The sequence below is a fragment of the Eulemur rufifrons genome, chromosome 4 (genome assembly GCF_041146395.1).
Source record: "Eulemur rufifrons isolate Redbay chromosome 4, OSU_ERuf_1, whole genome shotgun sequence".
In the NCBI taxonomy this organism is placed as follows: Eukaryota; Metazoa; Chordata; class Mammalia; order Primates; family Lemuridae; genus Eulemur; species Eulemur rufifrons.
The window spans coordinates 83,843,788-83,866,510 of NC_090986.1; the positions used below are offsets into that span (position 1 = coordinate 83,843,788).

Genomic DNA, 22,723 nt, shown 5'->3' on the forward strand with positions numbered 1-22,723 from the left:
TTTAGGCGGCCAGTCCCAGCGCGCCCCCGAGCCCCTAATGGAGGGGCGCCCCGGCGCGCCTTCAGCCTCAATGGGGGGTCCCGGCGCGCCCCCGAGCCCCTAATGTGGGGGACGCTCCGGCGCGCCCCCAGCCCTAAGGGGGGGGTCCCGGCGCGCCCCCGAGCCCCTAATGAGGGGGGACGCTCCGGCGCGCCCCCAGCCCTAAGCAGGGGTTCCGGCGCGCCCCCGAGCCCTCCGGAGGCGGTTGGGCCTCCAGGACGCGGGCGCGCGGGCCGGGCGGGGCGGGTACCGGGCGGCCGGGGCGGAGCGGGCGGACCGGGGCGGACGGGGCGGGCCAGCCGGGGCGGGGACCGGGCCGGGGCGAGCGGGCGGAGCGGGGCGGGCGGGTGCGGCGGTTCCGGCCCAGCCATGGCGGACGAGGCCCCGCGGAAGGGCAGCTTCTCGGCTCTCGTGGGCCGCACCAACGGCCTCACCAAGGCCGCGGCGCTGGCCCCCGGCCCCGCCAAGCCGGGCGGCGCGGGCGGCTCCAAGAAGCTGGTCATCAAGAACTTCCGAGGTGGGTGCGGGGCGGCCGGGCCGGCGCGAGGGCGGCGGGACCCCGGGCCCGGCCCGCGGGAGGGCAGTGCGGCCGGGGGCTCCGAGGGCGGGGACGCGGGGCGCGGGCGAGCCCCCCGCGGCGTGGCGAGCCCCCGCGCGCGAGGCCGCGGCGCCCTGGGCCCGGGAGGCCCGGCCTGGGCCGCAGGAGCCTCGGGGGCTCTCTGAGCCGCGCGGTCTCGTTCCGGCCCCGCAGACAGACCCAGGCTGCCCGACAACTACACGCAGGACACGTGGCAGAAGCTCCGCGAGGCCGTGCGCGCCATCCAGAGCAGCACGTCCATCAGGTACAACCTCGAGGAGCTCTACCAGGTGAGGCGCGTGGGGTCGGGGACGCGCGTGGGGCCGGGGACGCGCGGCCCGCCCCCAGCGGCGACAGCGGGCGCCCCAGCCGACACGTGTTTTTGTTTATTGCTCTTGCGGAATTTTTATTTTGTTTTCAGGTTTAAGCTGCTTAGACAGGTATTTAAAGTTATCCCATAATGGAAGAGAAGGAAGTGTGTTTCTGAGAATCTCATGACTAATGTTTTGCAAGTATGCAGCAAATTATTATTATAGTTCCATTTATTAGATATAAAACTCATACTGTTTTACTCGCTAATATAGTTTTATCATTTTGTTTTAGGTAACTGTGTCATACCATTTCTATTAAAAGGCTTGAATTTTTAAAAAATTTTATGCTTGCAGAAGTGATTACATTATAAAAATTACGAAAAGTACGCAAAAGAACATTTAAATCACCTATACTCCCACTGCCCAAACAAAACTACTATTGACAGTTTAGTGTACATACATCCCTTCTTTGTCCTTAAGTATGTGACAAGACTTCGTTTTTTAATCAGCTTTACTGAAGTATAATTTACATATAATGCGCCCTTAATAAGCTTTAACAGATGTATACGCTTGTATAACCAGCACCACAATCAAGATGTAGAATATTTCGATCACCCCAGAAAGTTCCCAAGACCCCTTTGCAATGAAACCCCTTCCCAGCTCCCAGCCCTCGGCAATCCCTGGTTTTCTGGCACTGTATTTTGCCATTTCTAGAATCCATCTAACTGGCCTCGCGTTTTGCTCCCTTTTGTACCTGGCTTTCACCAGGATGGTGCTTTTCAGATCCACACACCCCCTGTGATAGGAACTTGCTGCTGCTGCGTAGTGTGGGGAAACCACAACTGGTTTATCTACTCACCAGTTAATGCACACTTGGGTGTCCAGGGTTTAGTTGTTACAAATGCAGCTGCCGTGAACATTAGTCAGTTTTTGTGTGATTATATATTCTCATCCCTTTCAAGTAAGTACGTAGAAGTAAGTTCTAAGGATCATGTGGAAAGTGTATGTTTACCTTTATAAGAAATTTCTTGTTTTTCAAAGTGACTGCACCGTTTTGCATCTCTGCCAGCAGTGCGTGAGAGGTCCAGTTGTTCCCTGTCCTCGCCAACATTTGGTGTTGTCTCTTTTTAATTTTAGCTCTTCTAGTAGGTGCATGGTGGAATTTCATTGTGGTTTTAATTTGCATTTCCCTACTGATCAGATATCAAGCATCTTTTTGTGGGTTCATTTGTCATTCTAAGTATCCTCTTTGATGAAGTGTTTATTGAAATATTTTGCTCATTTTTGGGGGGTTTATTATTATTGAGTGTTTGAGTTTATCATGTATTCTGGGTACAAGTCATATCAGATAGCGGCCTTGCAAATACATTCTCCCTGTCTGCAGTTTGTCTTCTGATTCCCTTCACCATGTCCTTTGAAGAGTAGTAGTTCTAAATTTTGAAGTCAAATGTATCAATTTGTTATGTTATTGGTTGTGCTTTTAGTATCTAAGAAGTTTTTGCCTAATCTAAGGTCACAAAGATTTTCTCCTGTATTTTCTTCTAGACATTTCAGAGTTTTAGGTTTTACATTTAGGTCTATGATCTATGTTGAGTGAATTTTTGTGTGTATTGAGAGAGATGAATCAGAATTCAGTATTTTCGTTGTCATTGTTCAGTTGTTCCAGTTATCGAAGACTGTCCTTTCCCCCCCGAGTTGCCTTTGCTCCCTTGTCAGAAGCCAGGAGTCCCCGTGGGAGTGAGGGGAACGCGTGGTGAAGCTGAGGAGTGCTGGCCTTCCAGTTCTACCCCTCAAAGTTGTTCCGGCTATTCCTAGTCCTGTGCATTTCCATGCAGGTTTTAGAATCTGTTTGCCAATTGCTACAGAAAAGTGTGCTAGGATTTCGATTGCGGTTATGTAGACTGTAGGTCAGTGCGGATCATTGCTGTCTTCACAGTATTGAGTCTGTCAGTCACAACAGGTAGCTCTCCCTTTATGTAGTCTTTAACTTTCTCTCAGTGTTTTCTCATTCCAGTGTACAAGTCTTGTACATTCCTTATGAAATTTATCCCTAAGCATTTCATATTTTAATGGCATAAGTGGTATTTTAAATTTTGATTTCTGGTTCTTGCTGTTACATATAAAGGCGATTGATTTTTATATATCGATGTGATATTCTTCTATATTGCTAACCTCACTTATTTCTAGTAGATTTTTTGTAGATTCTGTCAGATATTCTATGTAGACAGTCATGTCTTCTTTGAATGGAGATGACTTCTTCCTTTCCAATCTGCATGCCTTTCAGTACCTTTTTCTGCCTTACTGTATTGTTTCTAACCTCTGGTACAATTGTTAATGGAAGTGGGAAGAGTGAGTGGGTGTCTTTGTCTTGTTCCTGACATCAGGGGAAATCTTTCATTCTTTCACCTTTGAGTGTGACATTAGCTGTGGGTTTTTCATAAATACGCATTGTCAGGTTGAAGATGTTGCCTTCTGTTGCTAGCGTGCTGAGAGTTTTTATAAGAAATAGATGTTGAATTTTGTCACATGCTTTTTCTGCATCTGTTGAAGTGATCATATGATTTTTGTTTCTTAGTTTGTTAATTAATTGAGTGACTTTTCAAATATTAAACCAATCCCTCTTTCCTGGGATAAATCCTACATGGTCATGATGTATTATCTTTTTTTGTATATGTTGGATTCATTTTGTAAACATTTTGTTAATTGTTGCATCTGTGACCACATGTGTTGTCTTGTTGTATCTTTGTCAGTTTTGATATGAAAGTAATGCTGGCCTCATGAGTTGGGAAATATTCCCTCTTCTTCATTGTCTGGAATTATTTCTTCTTCAGTGCTTGAGAGAATTCCCTAGTGAAGCCACCTTGGCTTTCTTTGTGGGAGGGTTTTAAACTTAAATTTCTTGAATAGATACAGAGCTGTTTAGGTTATCTGTTTTTTCTAGTGCACTAATCTGCAATGTCTAATCTTCTCTTAATGCCATCTGGTGTAACTTTCATCTCACACGTTGTTTTCCTCCCTGGGTGTTTAATTGGAATCTGTGTTACGTCTTCCATGTCTCTACTTTCCAAACATGTGGAATGCAGTTACGGTAGCTGCTTTATTGTCCTTATCTGCTAGTTCTGGCCTTTCAATCAGTTCTGGTTGGTTTTGACTGATTGATTTTTCTTCCCATTAATAGATTTTATTTTCCACTTTTGTGCATGTTTGATAATCTTTGGATGTCAAATGTTGTGATTTTAACTTGTGTGCTAGGTATTTTTTTATTCCTGTAAGTATCCTTGGCCTTTGTTCTGGACCAGTTAAACTGGAAACAGACTGATCTTTCTGAGTCTTGCTTCTAAGATTTGTTAGGCAGGGCGGGAGCGGCGTTGTGCCCAGGGCTGTGTCCCCACCTGGGAGGCGAGACCTACCTGGATACCGTGCCCTGTGGTCTCCCAGCTGGCGGTGGGAGGCTGCTATTCCAGGCCCTGTGGAAGCTCCAAACACTGTTACCCTAAACCACCTGGATGGTTCTTTCCCTGGCTTTGGGGGTTTCCTCACACACGTGCAGCCGTGCTCTGCTGCATACTTGTGGGGTCCCTTGATCTCCTCACTTGTGTCCTGGGTCCTGCCTGGCCCCCTTGCTCCCCTCCTGGTCTTGCAGACTCACTTGGGGGCCCTGCGGCGCAGCTTGGAAACCTCGGTGCAGGAGGTGGGAGCAGCTGGGGCGGACTGTTTCCCTCCCAGAGAGCACTGTCTCCTGGCCCGCTGCCCAGTGCCCTGAAACTGTGGCTTTGCGTATTTGGTCTGGCTTTTCCGTTATTTCCAGCGGAAGGTTAATCCAGTCCCCTCACTGTGTCCTGGCCAGAAGCAGGAGCCCCCCTGGGTAACTAAACTCTGGTAGGTCTTCGATATAATCAAACGTGATGTCTCACAGCTAAGGCTTCTTACTTCTTTTTCCTGGAGATTTGACTACCTGGTGTCGGCTGCCCCATGGTTTTTTCTTAGAATAGTGGAGTCACTTTGCCATGCCTTTTATAGTGTGCCCCATGAAATGGTCACTGCAGATGTTATTAACAATATTTCCAGGTGCCCTGGTGTCCATCTTGAAATCCCGAGGGCCAGGCATGCGTACGGCAGAGCGCCGGTCCCTGGGTCCCCTGGGATGAGACATCGCGCACCGCAGGTGCGTCTGCAGAGGGCTCGCCCACGCGCCGTGCAGCTGCCCCTCTCTCCCTGCACGGGCGACCTCTGGCCCCGCACCGCCGCGTGCGCCGCTAACCCGCGCTGCCTCAGACCTTTCGGAAGCAAGTGAGAGAGAGAGAACGAGTAAATGTGAACTTGCTGATCCCTGGTAACGTAGGCGGCACGTTTGACCCGGTGTTTCAGAATAAAGTTTGTTTTTGCGGAGGTGGTGTGTATGGCGTATACTTGGCCAAAGGATCTTACCAGTTCTCTCCACAGTTTGAAAGGTTTTGGTTTTGGTTTTTTGTTTTGCTCAGTCTCCCCAGAGTGAGGTCTGTTGCCTTCCTGTGAAGGCGGCATCTACCCGGTGGCACCTGGAGGCCCGTCATTGACGGTCACCTTCCGCTGGCTGCCCCTCTCTGCTCCGTCTCTGGTGAAAAGGGAGATGCACAGTGTGGTGATGAAAGTCTTCGTGCAGCACCGCCCCGTCATTTTCCTCCTGTAACGTGAGCAGGAGAATATTTTGAAGGCATAGATACTTTTCTGTTTGTTTTTAAAGAGTTTAGATCTGTAATAACTAACTTGCTGAAGAAAGTACATTTTGTGTGTCTTGTGCCTCTGTGGTTTAGTCCTACTTGTCAGCTTAATGAGACAAGAGAAAACTGAAGACGACATTGGGAGAAGTAGGAAAGCTAAGTGTTGATTTCAGCCAGGGGTTGGGGGGGTGTTGCACAAAAAGCTCTCAAAAGGACTTTGAGCTCTGAGGAAAGCCAGGCTGTCTGTGAGTCACAGAGTAACGTCTCTGTAAATCCCTCATCCCTGGTGATAACTCTCAGTGAAGGAGAAAGGTACTAATGGTAGAGCTGGATATTAAGTGTGCTGATAGGGTTGCTAAAACTATAAGAAAAAGTGAAGAAGTCCAGAAAATGGTGGACAGACAGACATAGTATTTGATGGATCAATTTGAGAAAGTAACAGATTAATCGAGTGAATTCAGTACATGAGTTAATCAGAAACAGAGAGGAAAAAATACAGACTCAAATGGTCAGGCCCAGCGGGGTGCGATGGCTCACACCTGTAATCTCAGCCGTTTGGGAAGCCAAGGGGGAGGATCTCTTGAGGCCAGGAGTCTGAGACTAGCCTGGGCAACATAGCAAGACCCCATCTCTACAAAATACACGTATCTAGATAGAGAGATACCAAACCTAAAAGAAACAATTTCATAATTCAATAACTTTCATCACTCAATAAAATTAGTCATTGCATTGGGTAGTTTCCTTCCCGATGACACTCAGGGCAGAGGTCAACACACATGCCGAGTTGGCACGCAGCCAGCCGTGCCCTAAAGCTGTCACCTTAGGAAACTTCCTTTGTTTCCTTTCACTGGGATTTGAGTCCTCATTTAGTTTCTGTCTTGTTGTTTCCTTGTTTCTCACAGGCAGGAACCTGAAGGGGTCCCTGTCACCATCAGAACGGCCTCCCCGCGGGGTGAGCAGTCCCCCTGCAGTAGCGTAGAGATCCCTGGAGCGGTCCCGGCTGCCCACCTGGTGCTGGCCTTTTAACTTGGGCTGCGAAGTGCGGGGTGTGGGTTTGTGCCTCGGGCCCTGTCCCTCCCGTGGGCCGTCCCGTGGGCAGTGGGGTGCGCCTTGTTTCCTGGGGGGTTTTGAGTGGCAGTGGCTTGTTTGTTTGTTGTGCCTTCATTCCTCCCCTTCCTCCACATCAGCACCTGCCTGCTTTTCCCTTATGCCCTGCAGTCTGTGGTAGGTCTCTCTCCTTTCTCTACCGTCAGCCCTGGGGGTCTTCACAGGAAACGGACCACCTTCCGGAAGCGGCGCCAACGCCGCAGACGCCGGCAGTTCCCTTCCCGGGGCTGTTGCACTTTCTTGTTCTGTTCCACACCTGAGGGCAGGGTTGCCCAGGTCCACGGGGAGCATTTTGTTTAAGTAGCAGGAACACACTCTGGTGACCGTTTAACACTATAAATAGACGAGCACTTGACATTCACATGCATGTCTATTTTATTTTAACACACTTGTCTCTGCCGACAAGACAATCGTCTGCAGAACCTGCTGACCAGAAAGGAGCTGTGGTGTGAGGAGAGGCTGCCCCGGGGGAAAATAAAAGCAAAGTTTTCCCACTTGGCTAAGTTTATACGAGGAAAACATCTTTCACGAATAAGTAGAATCCAAATGCTGCTTTTTCTCTACCTCCAATTATTGGATTAAATTCCATTTCTCTGGGATTCTTAAAATGTTTATGGGCAGAGCACACTGTCCTTGTCTGATTGGGTATTTCATACAAGCAGAGAGGGTATTTCTAAATCTCAAAATATGACTAAGTCTCAAAAATTTGCTTTGGGGAGGGGACACTCCCATGTTGTGCTTCTCCTTAACACTACAAAAGAGTTTTTGGGGTCCTCGCCGCAGGGAGCTGGCGGGCTGGGTGGGGAGCCCAAGGCTGCCTGCCTTTTGGGGCAAATGAGGGGCCGGCACCGTGAAGCCCAGAAGAGCGACTCAGCGCTTGGGGGGCAGACCTGCGTCACTCTGGCGTTCAGCTACTTGTTGTGAGAAATGCCCAGATTCTCAATTTTAAAAACAAAATAAATCTCGGGCCGGGCGTGGTGGCTCACGCCTGTAATCTTAGCACTCTGGGAGGCCGAGGCGGGTGGATCGTTTGAGCTCAGGAGTTCGAGACCAGCCTGAGCAACAGCGAGACCTCGTCTCTATTAAAAATAGAAAGAAATTATATGGACAACTAAAAATATATGTAGGAAAAATTAGCCGGGCGTGGTGGCGCATGCCTGTAGTCCCAGCTACTCCAGAGGCTGAGGCAGGAGGATCGCTTGAGCTCAGGAGTTTGAGGTTGCTGTGAGCTAGGCTGACGCCACGGCACTCACTCTAGCCCGGGCAACAGAGCGAGACTCTGTCTCAAAAAAAAAAAACCCCACAACAACAAAACAAAAAAACAAAATAAATCTCGGCTTGCTTCATGTAAATAGTGTGTGCCAAACAGGATACGTAGGAGAAAGAGTTGGTTATAAGATTCAACTTCGGTTTTCTGCTGTCTTCTCATTATGCCGACAAGTAGGACTAAAACAGAGAGATACAAGAGGTATGATATGTCACAGCTATGGAAAGATTTTTAAGGACAGTGATTCTGGGTTAAGGAATTAAAGCATTCAGAAAGTGATCTTAATAAGTTACTGTTTTATGAAGGATGTGTACCGCTAAGCTTACCTTGATTTTTGCCAGAGAAAATACATTTCGTTCATGTTATGTAAAAAAAGTTATTTTGTAATAATTATGTTTGTGAGATTCACTAATGATTAACCACTGGAGCAAAACCTTTGTCATGAGGTTTTCCTGGGTGTTTGAAGAGAGAAGGATGTGAGGTCTTCGTGGAATGCGGAGTAATAGCATTGAACGTATTTAGGAATTCCTTATTCTGTAGTGAGACAAAGTGTGGGGGAGCCTCGTATGGTCTTGTTATTATCTTGGTGATAAACGTGCTAGAAAACAGGATTATAATTGTTATTAGGTTGGTACAAAAGTAGTTGTGGTTTTGGACCTGAATTTATAACTGGGTTCGAACACATCTTTTTTAATCAAAATAGGAACCATTACTAAAATCAACACATTCTTGCCAGTGAGAAATAAGTTTGTTTATTCTTGTAGTGTAAAAATCTGTGCTTTGGGATTCGAAGAACTCTTGGGTGGCATTTTCTGCAACCTGCTGGTTGTGGAAGAGTTTTACCTGCAAAAAATTGTCAAGATGCTTGAAGGAAGTGGCAGTCGGTTTGCGAGAGGTCAGGTGCATGTGGCAGATGAGGCAAAACTTCGCAGCCCAATTCGTTCAACTTTTGAAGCGTTGGTTGTGCTGCATGTGGTCGGGCGTTGTCGTGGAGAAGAATCGGGCCCTTTCTGGTGACCGATGCCGGCTGCAGGCGTTGCAGTTTTTGGTGCATCTCATCGATTTGCTGAGCAGACTTCTCAGATGGAATGGTTTTGCCAGGATTCAGAAAGCTGCAGTGGACCAGAGCGGCGGCGGCCCACCACACAGTGACCGTGACCTTTCTTTGGTGCAAGTTTGGCTTTGGGAAGAGCTTTGGAGCTTCTTCTCGGTCCAACCACTGAGGTGGTCCTTGCTGGTTGTCACATGAAATCCACTTTTTGTCGCACATCATAGTCCGATTGAGAAATGGTTCGTCGTCGTTGCGTACAAGAAGAGAAGACGACACTTCAAAACGACCATTTTTTTTTTAATTTTCCGTCAGCTCATGAGGCACCCACTTACCAAGCTTTTCCACCTTTCCAATTTGCTTCAAATGCTGAACAACCGTAGAACGGTCGACATTGAGTTCCTTGGCAACTTCTCGTGTAGTTGTCAGAGGACCAGCTTCCATGATTGCTCTCAGTTGGTCCTTGTCAACTTCCGATGGCCGCCACTGTGCTCCTCATCTTCACGGCTCTCGTCTCCTTTGCAGAACTTCCTCAACCACCACCTCACTGTACGTGCGTTAGCAGTTCCTGGGCCAAATGTGTCATTGATGTTGCCAGTTGTCTCTGCTGCTTTATGACCCATTTTGAACTCGAATAATAAAATCACTCGAATTTGCTTTTTGTCTAACATCATTTCCATAGTCTAAAATAAATATAAAATTATAAACAGCAAGTAATAAATCATTAGCAAAAAAACATAAAGCAAGAAATGCACATTAAAATGATGTACAAGATAACCACATTTATTTAAGAATGTGTTCCAATACCAAACGGCAAATTTCAACAATGCTAAAACCGCATTTTTGCACCATTCTAATGTAATTGTCATTCTACATTCCTTTTTGACAATTGTCGATATGCATGTATTTTATATGGTAGTAATTACTGTATTTGTTCATCTAAAGTTAATATATGTTCCCCCAATATTTAGTATTGGAATTATTAATAAAAGTATTGTTGTAATGAATACCTTTATAAAACTTTAATTTGCCTTTTTTCCTAGGGGAATATTGTATTAAGTTAGATTCAGATTCTTTATCTAAAGTGTTTCCATTCTGTATATCCCTACATTTTTTTAAATGGTTCAAAACTTGTTAGCATAAAAACCCCATTTCTTTTTATAATATTTCACATTTGAATTAAATGAGATTCTACTTTTATACATAAGATTTGAAAGGAAGTTTTATTAGAACTGGTAAGAATGTACAAACATTGTTTCTTTGATATGGGTAAAAACAAGAAAAATTTTTCTGCCTCAAAAATTTGTCTGTTTCTTCATTAAAATAAAACTTAAATAAATTACACATCTAGCATGTGGGAAAATCAACAGGAAATAACATACGCTGGTCTGCGTCGCCCAGGAGTCACGCCTCCTTCTCCTTCTGTTTGCTGGGGGCGGTTCCCTGCCCTCGTAAGGGCAAGGGGGCTGGGACCCGCTCACTGGCCACCCAGGGGAAGGTGGCGTTGGTTCTCGCCGTGACTTCCCACGGGGCCATCGGGTGAGCGCGCACACCCCAGACTCAGGACCTGGCGCACCCAGAAATGGGTCTGTGGGACCAAACCTGCACCCAAGTCCCCGTCACGGACGCAGCCGTGGGAGGGGCTTGGGGTGTGCGGCCAGCCCCTGGGGTACGACCGCCGGCCCCGCCTGCGTGCCAAGCCTCAGCCGGGCCCTCCGTTCCCACGAGAAGTGCCCCGAGCTTCGTCATCATAAATGGCTGATTTGTGGGTGACATAAGCACTGAGGAGGGGTTGTCTTTTTGTTGTGATTACAGATATTTATACAGATGGGTTTTTTTTTTTTTTAAAGAAACAACGTGTGTTCGTACTGAATAATTAATTTATTCCTTCTGTTTTAGGCAGTAGAAAACCTCTGTTCTCACAAAGTGTCCCCAACGCTCTACAAGCAGCTGCGCCAGGTCTGCGAGGACCACGTCCAGGCGCAAATCCTGCAGTTCAGAGAATATCCTTTTTTTGGCTTGTGAAGTTTCTGTGCATCTCTAAATCTTTCGAAACTGAACACTAATAGGGTAAAGAACTAATGAGGATCCTTAATATTAAAAACAAACAGCTTTTTAAGTTCTCTTTCATTTATAGAACAAAAAGCTTCAATTTGTTTTTTGACTCAATATAATAGATTTTTAAGTGAAATTGTTACCATTTAAATTACTTTGCTGATCTGAATTAAAGGGAAATAATGTCTATTGGGTCTGCTTGAAGTATTCAGAAAAGGTTCTGAAAAATGTCTTAAGGTTTGAGTTCTGTGTCCTCTATTCCAGTGAAAGCCACCCGTGATGGTTTTCTGTAGCGTGTGGCAGACTCCCACCCACTCTCCAGCTCGCGGCCGTGTCTGCCGGAGTCTGGGTGCGACGCCGAGGTTTCTCTGCCCAGGGTCTCGCGGGTAGAGTCAGAGTGTCGGCGGGCTGTGGGCATCTGAAGTGGGGGCTCGTCCCAGCTCACGGGTCCGCAGAACCCCTTCCTTGTGCTGGCAGGGCGAGGCCTTGCGTCCGCTCTCAGCCCTCGCGGCCCTGCCTGTCCTCTGTGCCAGGGCAGAGCCTTCCACGGTGAGCCCGGCTGGGAATGGCGAACCTGCAGCTCCGCGGCCCATTTGCAGTCGGGCAGGGGGTCAGACTGGGCGTGGGAGGCAGGGGAGGGCGCTGGGCTTTTGCTGCCCCCCCCACCTGTGACTCACCTGTGACTCACCTGTGGGCCTCTGAGCTCCTTAGCATCCCAGAGGGAGCCCTGTAATCTGGCCTCAGGCCTGTTCCTGGCGCCGTTAGAAAGCAGGTTTTACACCTGCAGGGTCTGCGTGTGGCTGCGCTTTCCTGGGCCTCCGTCTCTTCCTGAGTGAAACTACGGGGTTGGGACCTGCTCATCTGTAAGTTTTTTCTGGTTCGAGGAATCTCTTCGGCCCCGTCCCTCATCTTGGGGACGCGAGCCATGCAAGTTCCCTGGGACGAGCGCCTGCTGCTGCCTGTGTCGGCACGCGGCAGCGAAGTCGGTCCCGGGTGGGGTGTGTCCACCCAGGCCGTGTTCCAGCGCCCCCCCGTGGATGGCGCGTGGCGCTGTCCCAGCCTTCGCGCTGGCCTCCGTCTGCGGGTTTCCCTGCAAAGCTGCGGCCCGAAGATTGTGAGCTGGTTCCAGATAGCGCTGGCCACACGGGGCCCTTGGGCGCCCGGCCAGCTTGCCCTATCTGAGGAGGCACTTGTGAGTGCACAGACGCCTGGCCCGCCCCGTGCCCGGCCGGAGCCGCGCCCCAGACGCTCCCAGCTGCTGAACAGCCGCGCCCCAGACGTAGGCGCGTGCAGGAAGCAGCTGGAATGATTTTTCCTGGCCAGTTGCGGGCCCCGTGTACTTGGGAACGGCTTTCTGACTGCCTGGCCAGACCCTCCTCCTGCCGGTCAGTTCCACCCTGTGGCTCGACGGATGTGGTCGTCAGTTCATGCTCTGAGCGGCCGCTGGCTTCCCGCTGTGCTGCCAGTGCGGGTGGGCAGCATCACCGCGCTGGTCCCTGTGGCAGCGGCAGGGGCGTGACCACTTCCTGATGCTGTGCAAAACCATGATTATAGAAATTACCATTCGTTTCATAGGAGAAGACAGAAAAACACTATCCTGCTAAAAGACCTTGTTAGTCACGAGGCATCTTGAGTTCCAGAGTGTGGAACTGTGAGCGCGGGGGCAGGCACTGCAGCTCGCGGGGCGTTCGGGGACAGCTGCCCTGAGGAAACAGCCCTGAGCTGCATCTGGAAGGATGGCGGCGTCTATGCAGACGGCCTGTGGGATTTGCCCACCCCGGGGGCCGGAGGGGCCGGAGCGTGGGGGGCTGGCAGAGCCTGAGGCTGCGTCTGATCCCTGCGCCCTGCCCGGGAGGCGGACTGCGGTTTGTGAGCACCCGAGCGTCCCGGCAGATTTGCTGGTTGCTGTGGTGATCGCGCGGCAGCGTGGCGAGGGAGGGCAGCGTGGACCCGCACACGCTTCAGAGTTTCTGTCCCTGCCGGGCCAGGGAAACGAAATGAGGAGAATGGGATTCTGGCCCTTTTGAGCTTAGACTTGGATCGGGTGGTAGAGGCAGGTGGCAGGGGCATGAGGACAAGCGTCCGCGCAGCCGGGTGGGGGCTTCCGAGGCCCAGGGGAGCCCCCTGCACGGCAAGAGCAGCCTGGGCAGGCAGGGCACGTGGCACAAGGTGGGTCCCAGCCTCTGCCCCAAAGGTGGGGCTGGGGGCCGAGGTCCTGGCGCTGCAGGAGGGAAGCCCCTGGACAGAGAGTCGGGGTGCGCTTGGGCGGGGAGTGTCGGCCCCTGACGAGGTCTCTGTAGGAGGAGCCTAAAGAAAGGTGGACGCTGAGACTGAAAGGCTGGATTTTACCTGACGGTGGAAACTCGTGCTCAGGCAGAGGGTGGGTGGGTTCCGCCTGTCGGGGCCGTGTGCCTGCGTGCCGTTGCGGAAGGCCAGTGGCCTGGCTGAGACCACGGAGCGGGCACGGCAGCGTCCCCGGCACGGTGGGGTTCCTGGGGAGGGTCTGCCCTTGGCGTGGAACCAAGCGGGACAGGGCGGGGGTCTGGTCCGGGCGGTGCTGAGCGGAGGAGGGTGGAGGCGTTCGGCGGCGCTGCCAGGTGCGCAGCGGGAGCAGGACGAGGACCCCGGGGCCTGGGTGCGGACGGCCCCGCAGCGAGTGGAGCGGCAGAGGTGGAAGAACTGGGGTGTCCCTGTGTGGGGACCATGGTTTAAATTGGCCACCGGGTTAGTGGCTGGTGAGTCCAGTCTGCAGGGGTGGTGACTGCAGGGCTGTGGCCACCGTGCCAGAGGCTTCTGGGCCACAGGTGCACATTCACCTCGTAAGTGCCGAAGGCAGTGTTTGTGTCGGACGCCTCACCGTGCGCTGGGGATGGAGGAGGGTGAACGGCAGGGTTGCTGCTGGAAGAAGGTTGTGACCCAGCCTGGGTGGACGATGGCCGAGAGTTGGTGAGGTCGCAGGTGGCCACTGTCGAGGCGCGTTCCCGAGCAGCGTGTTCAGATTCCTTTTGCCTCTGGGATATCCCAGAACTTCACGAACCTCTGCTCTCTAAGACTTAACGCTGCCGACGGTGCTTTGGTTGTGTGCCGTTGCAGCCGCAGGCGCAGGCCCTCACGCCGTCAGATGTCCGGGTGGGGAGGGACTTGTGTGGGTCGAGTCACGTCCTGCTGCTGCCTTAGTTTATCACCCCTTCCCTGCTTCACGCGATGGGTGAATTCTGCACTCACCGCCCTCTCACGGTAGCCACCTGCCCCTGGGGACAGGGGACCTCCCTGCAGGTGCACACTCGGCACCGCCTGCTGCAGGCCCCGTGCTGCCCCGCGGGAGCTCTGGAGGGTCCCGCCAGCCGTCCTCAGGATCTACACCCATAGGTGACAGGAGAGGAGGCTCGTGTTTTCCTCCTCCCATTCTGCCTCACGGCCTTGCAGCTTTGGTTGGCGACGGGCTGTCAGGCGGTGCTGGGCCGCGTAGGAGCCGTGTGGCCAGCGGAAGGGAGGTGCAGAGGTGAGCGGAGCGGGAAGCCGTGCGGCCCCGTGTTGCCCTGTAGGGAGTCTCGTGCTGCGTGTTGGCGACAGGCCAGGCTTCCTTGCAGGGACGAGCCGGCGTCGCGGAGCACTTGCTGGCAGCGAGCCGGGCCTTGCGAGTTCATGGACTCGGAGCTGTGGGTACCTCTGTTCACCCTCTTTTCTAGATGAAGAAACTGAGGCCCAAGATGACGCAGCTAGCGAGGGCCCCTGTGTGCTGGGCCAGCGCAGCGGGGAGAGGATGCCAGTTCTGCCTCGGTGGGCCGCGTACACTGCCCAGGGACACAGTAACCAGACGGCTCCAAAACCTGGTTTTGTTAAATACCCTGAAAGAAAACGTTTTCTTCGCTGTGGTAACGAGGGACCTGACTTAGGGGTGTCCAGTGTTGAGCGACTCCTGACCGTTTGTGACATGGAACAGGCCGTCCAGTGTCACCAAACGTGTGACCTGCCACCTTCTGCCCCAACATAAGCACTGTCTTTGGCTCTCTTTTTCCTTCCCTTTTTTCTACTTTTTAATTACCGATGTGGCACGTAGGTGTGTTACAGGCATTTTTGCTGTTGGGCTTTCCCACAGGAGGCTGAATGGGTCCTTTGGCCAGGACGGCCCCTCCTGTGACGGGAGGAAAGGGTGGCGGGTGGAGAACCTGCTGGCAGGCTGAGCTGTGCCTGCAGGTCCGACGTCCTGCGGTTCGTGCGTGGCCTGTGGCTGCTCCTTGGCGTCGGAGGATCCGGACTGCACGTCTGTACTTAGAGGCTGGAGCCTAGTAAATGCCACACTGAGATACCAGCTTCCCATCCCATCCTTTCTTCTGTGGGAAATAGCAAAAAAAACCTATTTGTTGAGCACCTATATTGATTTTACGGAGCTGTTTGAGAGAAGGTGTTTCTCGTGCGGCCAGTGCTGTACGTGGGGCCTTTCGGTCTTGGTGGGACGCTGTGCTGGCGGACTCCGCCTGGGATACTCGGTCTCGGCGGCCCAGCGGGGTCTCAGGGCTGCGCCCTGTCTGCGGTGAGGCTGCGCGGGGCCTCGAACCTCACGGGGTTAAGGCGGCCCCAGTCGCTCTGTCCTGCCTGGCGCCTGGCGCCCCGCTGCCCTGCGGGGTCTGTGCGTGTCACGCCCGCCTGGCGTGTTTCCTCCGCCCAGGGCTTGCGTGCCGCCCTCGCGTCAGCTCCGAGCTGCTCGTGGGGAAGCAGGTCTGCGGCGAGGCTGGTGCGCACGGCTGGCAAGTGGGAGGCCGGGACTTAGATTTGGGGGGTCCACGTGGGGTCCTCCTCTCCAGGGTGGGAAGCTGAAGTGAGAGCGGCTGTGACAGTATCGGGGAAGGCGCAGGCAGCTGGGAGGCACGTGTGACTTCCGGCTTCACAGATGCCTGCTGGGGGCGTCCCAGGCGCTGGGCCAGACTCCGCGCCAGGGGCCCACACTCTGGTTTCTTCTTCACACAAACTACTCTCCAAGCCTTCCTTACTAAGGACAGTCTAAGAGTCAAACTGAGAGAGTTCGAAATTTGGGACATGAATGAGATTTCATGTCGGTGTCATGGAAAGTCAGTTTCTGTCGAGGTTGGAAGTTAAGGCCAAACGTCAGCCACTCTCCTGTCCCCTGTACCATTAATGGTCACCTTCCTCCCTCCCGAACGCTCCGGAAGCCCTGGCGTGGGACCGAGTCCAGTGTCTGCCTCTGTGCGGTGGGCCTGTGGGCGCCTGTGGCCGGCTGCCGTTTGAGCGGCAGGGACCCCGGCGTCTCTGGCAGTGAAGCACCGAGAGGGAGGGCGCTGGCCGGGCGGCAGGAGGGCGGAGACCTCGCGGCAGGGAGGAGGGGAGGGCAGGTGGGCTGCGCCTGCCGGCGCGGGGCGCGGCGGCTGATGAAAACCCCGTTTATGGTTTTGAGTGCTTGGTCTGTCTGGGTGCCCTCGGGCTGCTGTGACACGACGCCGTCGCCGAGAGAAGGTGGCTCCTCGCAGTTCTGGGGGCTGGAAGTCTAAGCTGGAGGCGCCAGCAGGTGGGGCACCTCGCGAGGGCCCCTGCCGGATCCTGGACGGTGTCTTTGCCGTGTCCTCACGCGGCGGGAGGGAGGCAGCTCTCTGGGTCCCTCCCGTCCTGAGACTCCACCATGGGGACCTCGTTCCCCCAAAGGCCGCACCCCCGGCACTGTCACTGTGGGAGTGAGGGTGTCGGCGTGGGGTTTGGGGCACAGCGTCTTCCAGGGCTGTGGTTACCGACTGCCGTGTGGCCCTCGGGGAGGAGAGAGCGGAGACTAGGGGGTGGACTCTGCAGCAACGGCAGTTTTCCTGAGCAGCTCTGCACAGACTCGCTGGACAGCGTTTTGTTTCTGAAGAAGATGGACGGGTGCTGGCAGGACCACTGCAGGCAGACGGTGAGCGGCTTTCCCGGGTCGTGCGAGCCTCCGTCGGGCCACGCCGAGGGAGCCTGAGTGACTGGGGGTGTGCCCTCCGTTAATCCAGCTGTCCTGGTTTTCTCTTTGGTCAAACGTGGCCGCACGCACCCTCCCTCACCCACGCGAGGACGCTGTGGGCCGCGTGTGTGCGGAGTGCAGACGGTGTCGGCGCCGTCACCCTCCAGCAGCGCCAGGCGGCAGGCGAGAGGGGGGAAGGTGACCTGCGGCTCCACGGCGCAGAGTCCACGGTGGTGACACAGTTCTTAGGCTCCTGGTGGCCTCTCATTTCTTCTCAATCGCAGTTTTCTCCAGATAACTAAGCCTGAATTCCACCAAAGTCTCAGACGCTGTAGGTGTCTTGACGCTGACTTAATTTTAGGTGTGTGACTTTTAGCATAACCTGGCTACTACTTAAGTGAGAGAACAGGTAGTGTTGGTGGCTTTCCTAAGTAGGTTCAGTTCTTATGCTTTCTAAATGAGGTGAGTAGGAGACAGGGCGCCTGGCGGGTGCAGAGACGGGTGTCTATTGGGAGGTTTTGTTTGTGGGGACAACAGATGTCCACAGCCAGGTGTGGGGGGCCTGCTGGTAGGAACGAGGGACAGGCTGGTCAGCCCGCACCCCCCGCCCGCAGCCTGGGGTCAGCCGTCCACGTGTCCGCCAGCCCTGTGAGGACATGATCAAAAGCTTGATGCCCCGCTGGCCTGGTGAGGGGGACCACGTCCCCGCTGACCACATCAGTCAGGAAGGGGCAGATTTAAGAGACATCCTTCATTCAGGCCCAGTGCTTTAAAAGCCCTGCGGCCAGATTCACTGTGCTGAGATGAAAGTCAAACGCCAAGGGCAGCCGTTAGGGTCAGGAAAAGAGGCCAAACTCGAGGGCCTTGGGGGTCCCCTTTGCGCACAGAAGTGGCCCGGGTATGGCGGCAGCGCTGCTGCAGGCGGACGCCTCGTCCTGGGTGCTTGGCTGATGGAGCCGCTGAGTCGTTCTCCTTTCTGCCCGTCAGATCATGATCCGGAGCATCTTCCTGTTCCTGGACCGCACGTACGTGCTGCAGAACTCCATGCTGCCCTCCGTCTGGTGAGTGCTGCCCCGGGCGGGCCTGCTGCACCCGCCTCTCCCTGCCCGCGTGGGGGGCGCGTGTGATCGGCCGTCCTTCCTCCCTTTCTCTGGTGCACACGTCGGCCGCATCGTGAGTGCCGGCGAAGGAGGCGGGGTCTGTGGTCAGCAGTGAGGGGCACAGGCTGAGCCTCACAGGCAGGGAGCCTACAGGAGTGAGTTCCGGCACTTTCTCCAGCTCAGGCTGAGCTGCGCCGTTGGGGCACCCACAGCCCTGCAGGGGGTCAGTGCCGTGTGGGCGCTTCTCTCTGATGGCCCTGGGCCTGGCACTGTCTGGAGTGGCTCTTCCCAGCGCTGCACTTGAACTCTGGAAAGGCTGTCGGCTGCTCTCAAGGTCATGGGCCCTGAGGCCGTGCAGCCCCCACGCCCTGGAGTGGCTTAGCCTCCTGGCCCCTGGCCTGGGCTCAAACGCAGTCTCCAGGTTCCCTGCGTTTCCATCTTTCTCCTCATGCCGCCATCTTGTGGGGACCGCGTCCATGGGAGCTCTTCCCCGTGTTGCTCTGGCCTCCCGGGGACGCTGGGCCCCTCTGCACTGCCACAGCCTTTGCTGGCCCTGGCGAGTCCCTGCTGCCACCCCCCCCCCCCCCCGCCCCCTGCGAGCCAGCTTGAGACGAGAGCTTGTGTCCAGTCTCGTCCTGACCTGTCTTGTTCTCTGTTGATGTGAAACTTCCTTCTTCTCCCACCCGGAGGAGCCAGTGGGGCTGCCCCGACCCCCAACCCAGGGCAGCACCACTTCCACTCTGGCCAGAGACGTCGGTGACCTCCGAGTTACCAGACCCAGGGGGCATGTTTTTGTCCTTATTTTGTGTGACCTGACATCTGTGCAGTTTGGGGCACTGTCCCTTCCGTGAGACCATTTTCCCCTTTTGCTGCTTTTGCCCCCCCTGACCCTGAGTGTCTCCTGCCGGTGCCCATGTGGTCCGCAGGAGGCAGACGCCGTCCGACCGTGAGCCTGTGTTCGGAGAGGTGACAAGGGGGTCGAAACAGTAGTGGCAGATTATTGAGCATTTCTGTGTGAGGCGCTGTGTCCGCAGCCTGCTGCCACCCCCAGAACAGCGCCGTGAGTGGGGCCGAGACGGTGCCCATTTCATGGACGCCGAGGCCAGCGCTGGTGACTGGCTCTGCCTGTGCTGTCGGCACCACGGTCCACACTCTCAACTTACAAGCACGGTTTGTGCCGTAGCCGTGTCACGGAAACTACAGACGTTGTTTGTAGCATGAAACGGACTAGAGCACCTCCAGCCCCCGTGAGGCTGCAAAGCTGAGCGGGAGAGTCGGTGAAAGGAGAGTCTGGCGGCCGGTGCCTGAGGCGGGTGCTGCGCGGGAGCCCTTCGCTCTGGGACCGGGAGGGGCCTCGCGGGGAGGCTGGGTGGGGAGGCTGGGCGGGTGCGTAGGTCGCAGGGCAGGGGGAGCTGGCGGAGGGAGGAAGCAGCAAGCTCGAGGCAGACGAGCTCCTGCTGGGGCAGGTGGGGCAGCAGCGTGACCAGCAGGGGCCCCGCGTGGGCGAGTCGGGGTGAGGAAGCTGGTGAGGGGCCCCCTGGGCTCCCGGGCGGCTGCGGGGTTTTCGGCTGAGGCTGGTATTCAGAGGAGATCTCGGTGGCGCCATAGAGGGGGGTTAGGGGAGAGAATCAGCCCTCCTGAGCCTGCCCCCCTGCCTGGCGCTGCTTTCGGGTGTTTTGCCGGCGTGAACTAACACCTTGGATCCCATTGGAGAGCTCAGGGAGGAAAGCACAGAGAGGTCAGGTTCCTGCTGTTGGCACTCAGCCGACACCACGGACACCCTGGGGGCCCCAGTTCGGGATGCCTGGCCGGGCCCATGTCTGTACTTCTGTCCCCTCCTCAGCAAAGAGCTTGGCAGTCAGGGAGCCGGCAGAAGCGTTTAGGTAGAGCACAGAGTACCTTGTAAGGTAGCTTTCGTGGACACTCTGGCGGCTGAATTCCTCACCTTCCTCAGGCCGTGAGCTGAGGAGTGTGATGAACCCTTAAAGTTGCGTCCCGAGTTCGCTCCTGCAGCGCCCAGGACCACACGCAGGAGGGTTCCGGGTGCTGTGGGCAGGGCAGGCCTACGTGGCCACTCTGTGGGGCAGGAGGGGCACAGGCTGTGAGGGGCCGTGAGGCGCGGGGGGCAGCGGTTCCCAGTGCCGGGGCGTCGGCAGTTGCTCCCGGGGGGATCGGCGGGACCCAAGGCGTGGCGTGGCGGTGTGTAGCTCCATGCAGTACTGATGTGATTATCGGTGGCACGCGTGACCCAGGAGTGTCTCAGCACCCAACCAGTCCAGCAAGGTAGGACAGCCTTGTTTAAGGAAGAAACGTAAGGCGTCCTAGGCTGGCCGGAACATGAGAGTTTGAGAAAGTTCTCAGCACGCGGGCGCGGAGAGCGAGCGAAACAGCATCGGGTGGTGCCCACAGCGCAGCCGGGGCTTCGCCGAAACCGCCACGACGGGAGGCTGACGTGAGTCTCGTTTCCCACTCTCCGCACAGGGACATGGGACTGGAGCTTTTTAGAAACCATATCATCAGTGACAAGATGGTTCAGAGCAAGACGATTGACGGGATCCTCCTGCTGATTGAGCGCGAGAGGAGCGGGGAGGCCGTGGACAGGAGCCTGCTGCGCAGCCTGCTGAGCATGCTGTCCGACCTGCAGGTGGGCGCCGGCCGCGTCCCCAAGCAAGGGGCGTGTCACGTGCACACAGCGAACTCGCTGACAGTTTGCCAGGAACGCGAGAGGAGGGGTGGTGCCTGGGCCAACACGACGCGGGGGCCACGGGGAAGGCGGGTAACCGTGGCTACGTAAAAATGCACATTTCTCACGGAAAGCACTCCATCACAAAGACACAACCAGGTGACACACTGGGGGACACAAGGCGAGAATCTCAGCGTGCGAGACCTTTCCAGGTGCGTCCCCCACCCCGCCCTGGGCAGAGCCGTGCAGCCCCCGCGGGTCACGGCGTTAGCGCTTGGGAAGGGGGGTCGCTAACTCTGCTCTTTCCTTAGGTGTATAAAGATTCCTTTGAGCTGAAGTTTTTGGAAGAGACTAACTGTCTGTATGCTGCGGAGGGCCAAAGACTGATGCAAGAGAGAGAGGTGAGGCCTCGCGGTGGTCCGCTCCCGCCTCCTTCCCACGAGGCGTGTGCAGGCGCCGTCCTCGCACGCAGACGCCGTATCAAAAATCTCTGACCCCAGCGTCCCGCTCCCGGCAGTGAGACCTTCCCCCATCAGCTCAGACACTGTTGCCCTCCCCACGGGTGAAAAGCCAAGGAAAGAAAGATAAATACAAATGACAAAACTTTTTACTTGTGTGAAGCATGGAAGAAAATTTCCCAAAAAAGTCATTTGTAAAAAATGTGAGTGGTAATAGGAACCCAAAAATCTTAATAACCCGTGTCCCAGACACTGGCGCGTCCTCCTTGGGGCATCCCGGGGGGCGGCCCGGGTGCCAGTGTTGGCACCGGGACCGACCCACGGTCACTGCCTCAGTCCTGGCTTTGCAGAGACGTTTCGCTCGGCCTCGCTGCCGCTGCCCAGAGCAGAACGTCAGAGAGCCGAGCTCGGGACCCGGCCTGTGCTGTGGGGCAGCGGGATGGTGTCGCCCAGGGGACAGGCTGTGTTCGAGGGTCCTGTGGCCACGTGGTTTGATGCCCAGATGCGTGTCTGCCGGCCCGGCTGTGCGTGGCGCGGGTTTGCCCGTAGGCCCTGCTGCCTGTGGCCATGGGCGTGGGCTCCGTGATGAGCAGGACCGTGAGGCATGGCCAGGTCCTTGGCCCTCAGTGGGACTTCTGTACCCCACTCCTCTGCCACCCTATCCCCTGTATGCATATACACATATTTTTTAATTTAATAAGGAAAATAGAACTTCAGTTTCTTGGATAAGATTGAGAATCTTTTTGTTACTGATATATTTAAATGCTTTGTTTGGAAGGTTCCAGAATATCTAAACCATGTGAGTAAACGTTTAGAAGAAGAAGGAGACCGAGTGATCACGTACCTAGACCACAGCACACAGTGAGTTCCGCGCGTCCGCTGCCGGCGGTGCGTCTTCCTGGCTGAAATGCACGGGGTCGTCATGGCTTCATTCGACACATCCAGGCGTGTCCTTGCTTCTAGCGTACTTTACCATGTTACTTGTCATTACTTGACACTTAAAAATTCCACTTTTTACTGAGTGCCCCGTCACGAGTCACCGTCCAGAGGAGCGATTCCGGCTGAGGCGCGGCATCTCTGGGCTTTGAGACAAGGGACTCTGTTTTGGTGGTGGAGTATCACGGATATTAGGCTCTTTTGACTGTGAAATTTTTGTTAGACATCTTACAAATCTTTACTTACAGTAATGCCACAGTATTTTCTCTTGTCATCTAATTTTTTCTCCAAACCTGAGGCTGACGAGTGGCTGGGGACAGACAGAGGGAGATCACGTGAGCGTGATCACAGGCGGGTGGGAGAAGGGACCGCGTCAGCGCAGAATGAAAACGGGCACGAGAGACGAGGGGACATCGCCGCCAGACCAGGAGTTTGAGACTCCTGTGGAGCAGCCCCGGCCTCCGGCCCAGGGTGCGGAGCCACCGCGGGGTTGCCCAGGGGCCC

At 54.6% G+C, this 22,723-nt stretch overlaps 2 protein-coding genes across 4 annotated transcripts in view; one reads left to right on the top strand and one right to left on the bottom strand.

The window, feature by feature from the left end:
• GRTP1 (growth hormone regulated TBC protein 1) overlaps positions 1-22,723 on the bottom strand; it is a 199,161-nt gene that overhangs the window by 97,377 nt on the left and 79,061 nt on the right. The gene's annotated exons all lie outside the window — the stretch shown is intronic.
• CUL4A (cullin 4A) overlaps positions 394-22,723 on the top strand; it is a 46,036-nt gene continuing 23,706 nt past the window's right edge. For both annotated transcript variants that reach the window (XM_069467791.1, XM_069467790.1), the window contains exons 1-8: positions 394-556; positions 791-906; positions 10,949-11,052; positions 16,934-17,003; positions 18,030-18,103; positions 20,624-20,786; positions 21,137-21,226; positions 22,062-22,144. In XM_069467791.1, coding sequence (XP_069323892.1) covers positions 409-556; positions 791-906; positions 10,949-11,052; positions 16,934-17,003; positions 18,030-18,103; positions 20,624-20,786; positions 21,137-21,226; positions 22,062-22,144 — 848 coding nt within the window. In that variant the 5' untranslated portion in view covers positions 394-408. The remainder of the gene's footprint in view (positions 557-790; positions 907-10,948; positions 11,053-16,933; positions 17,004-18,029; positions 18,104-20,623; positions 20,787-21,136; positions 21,227-22,061; positions 22,145-22,723) is intronic.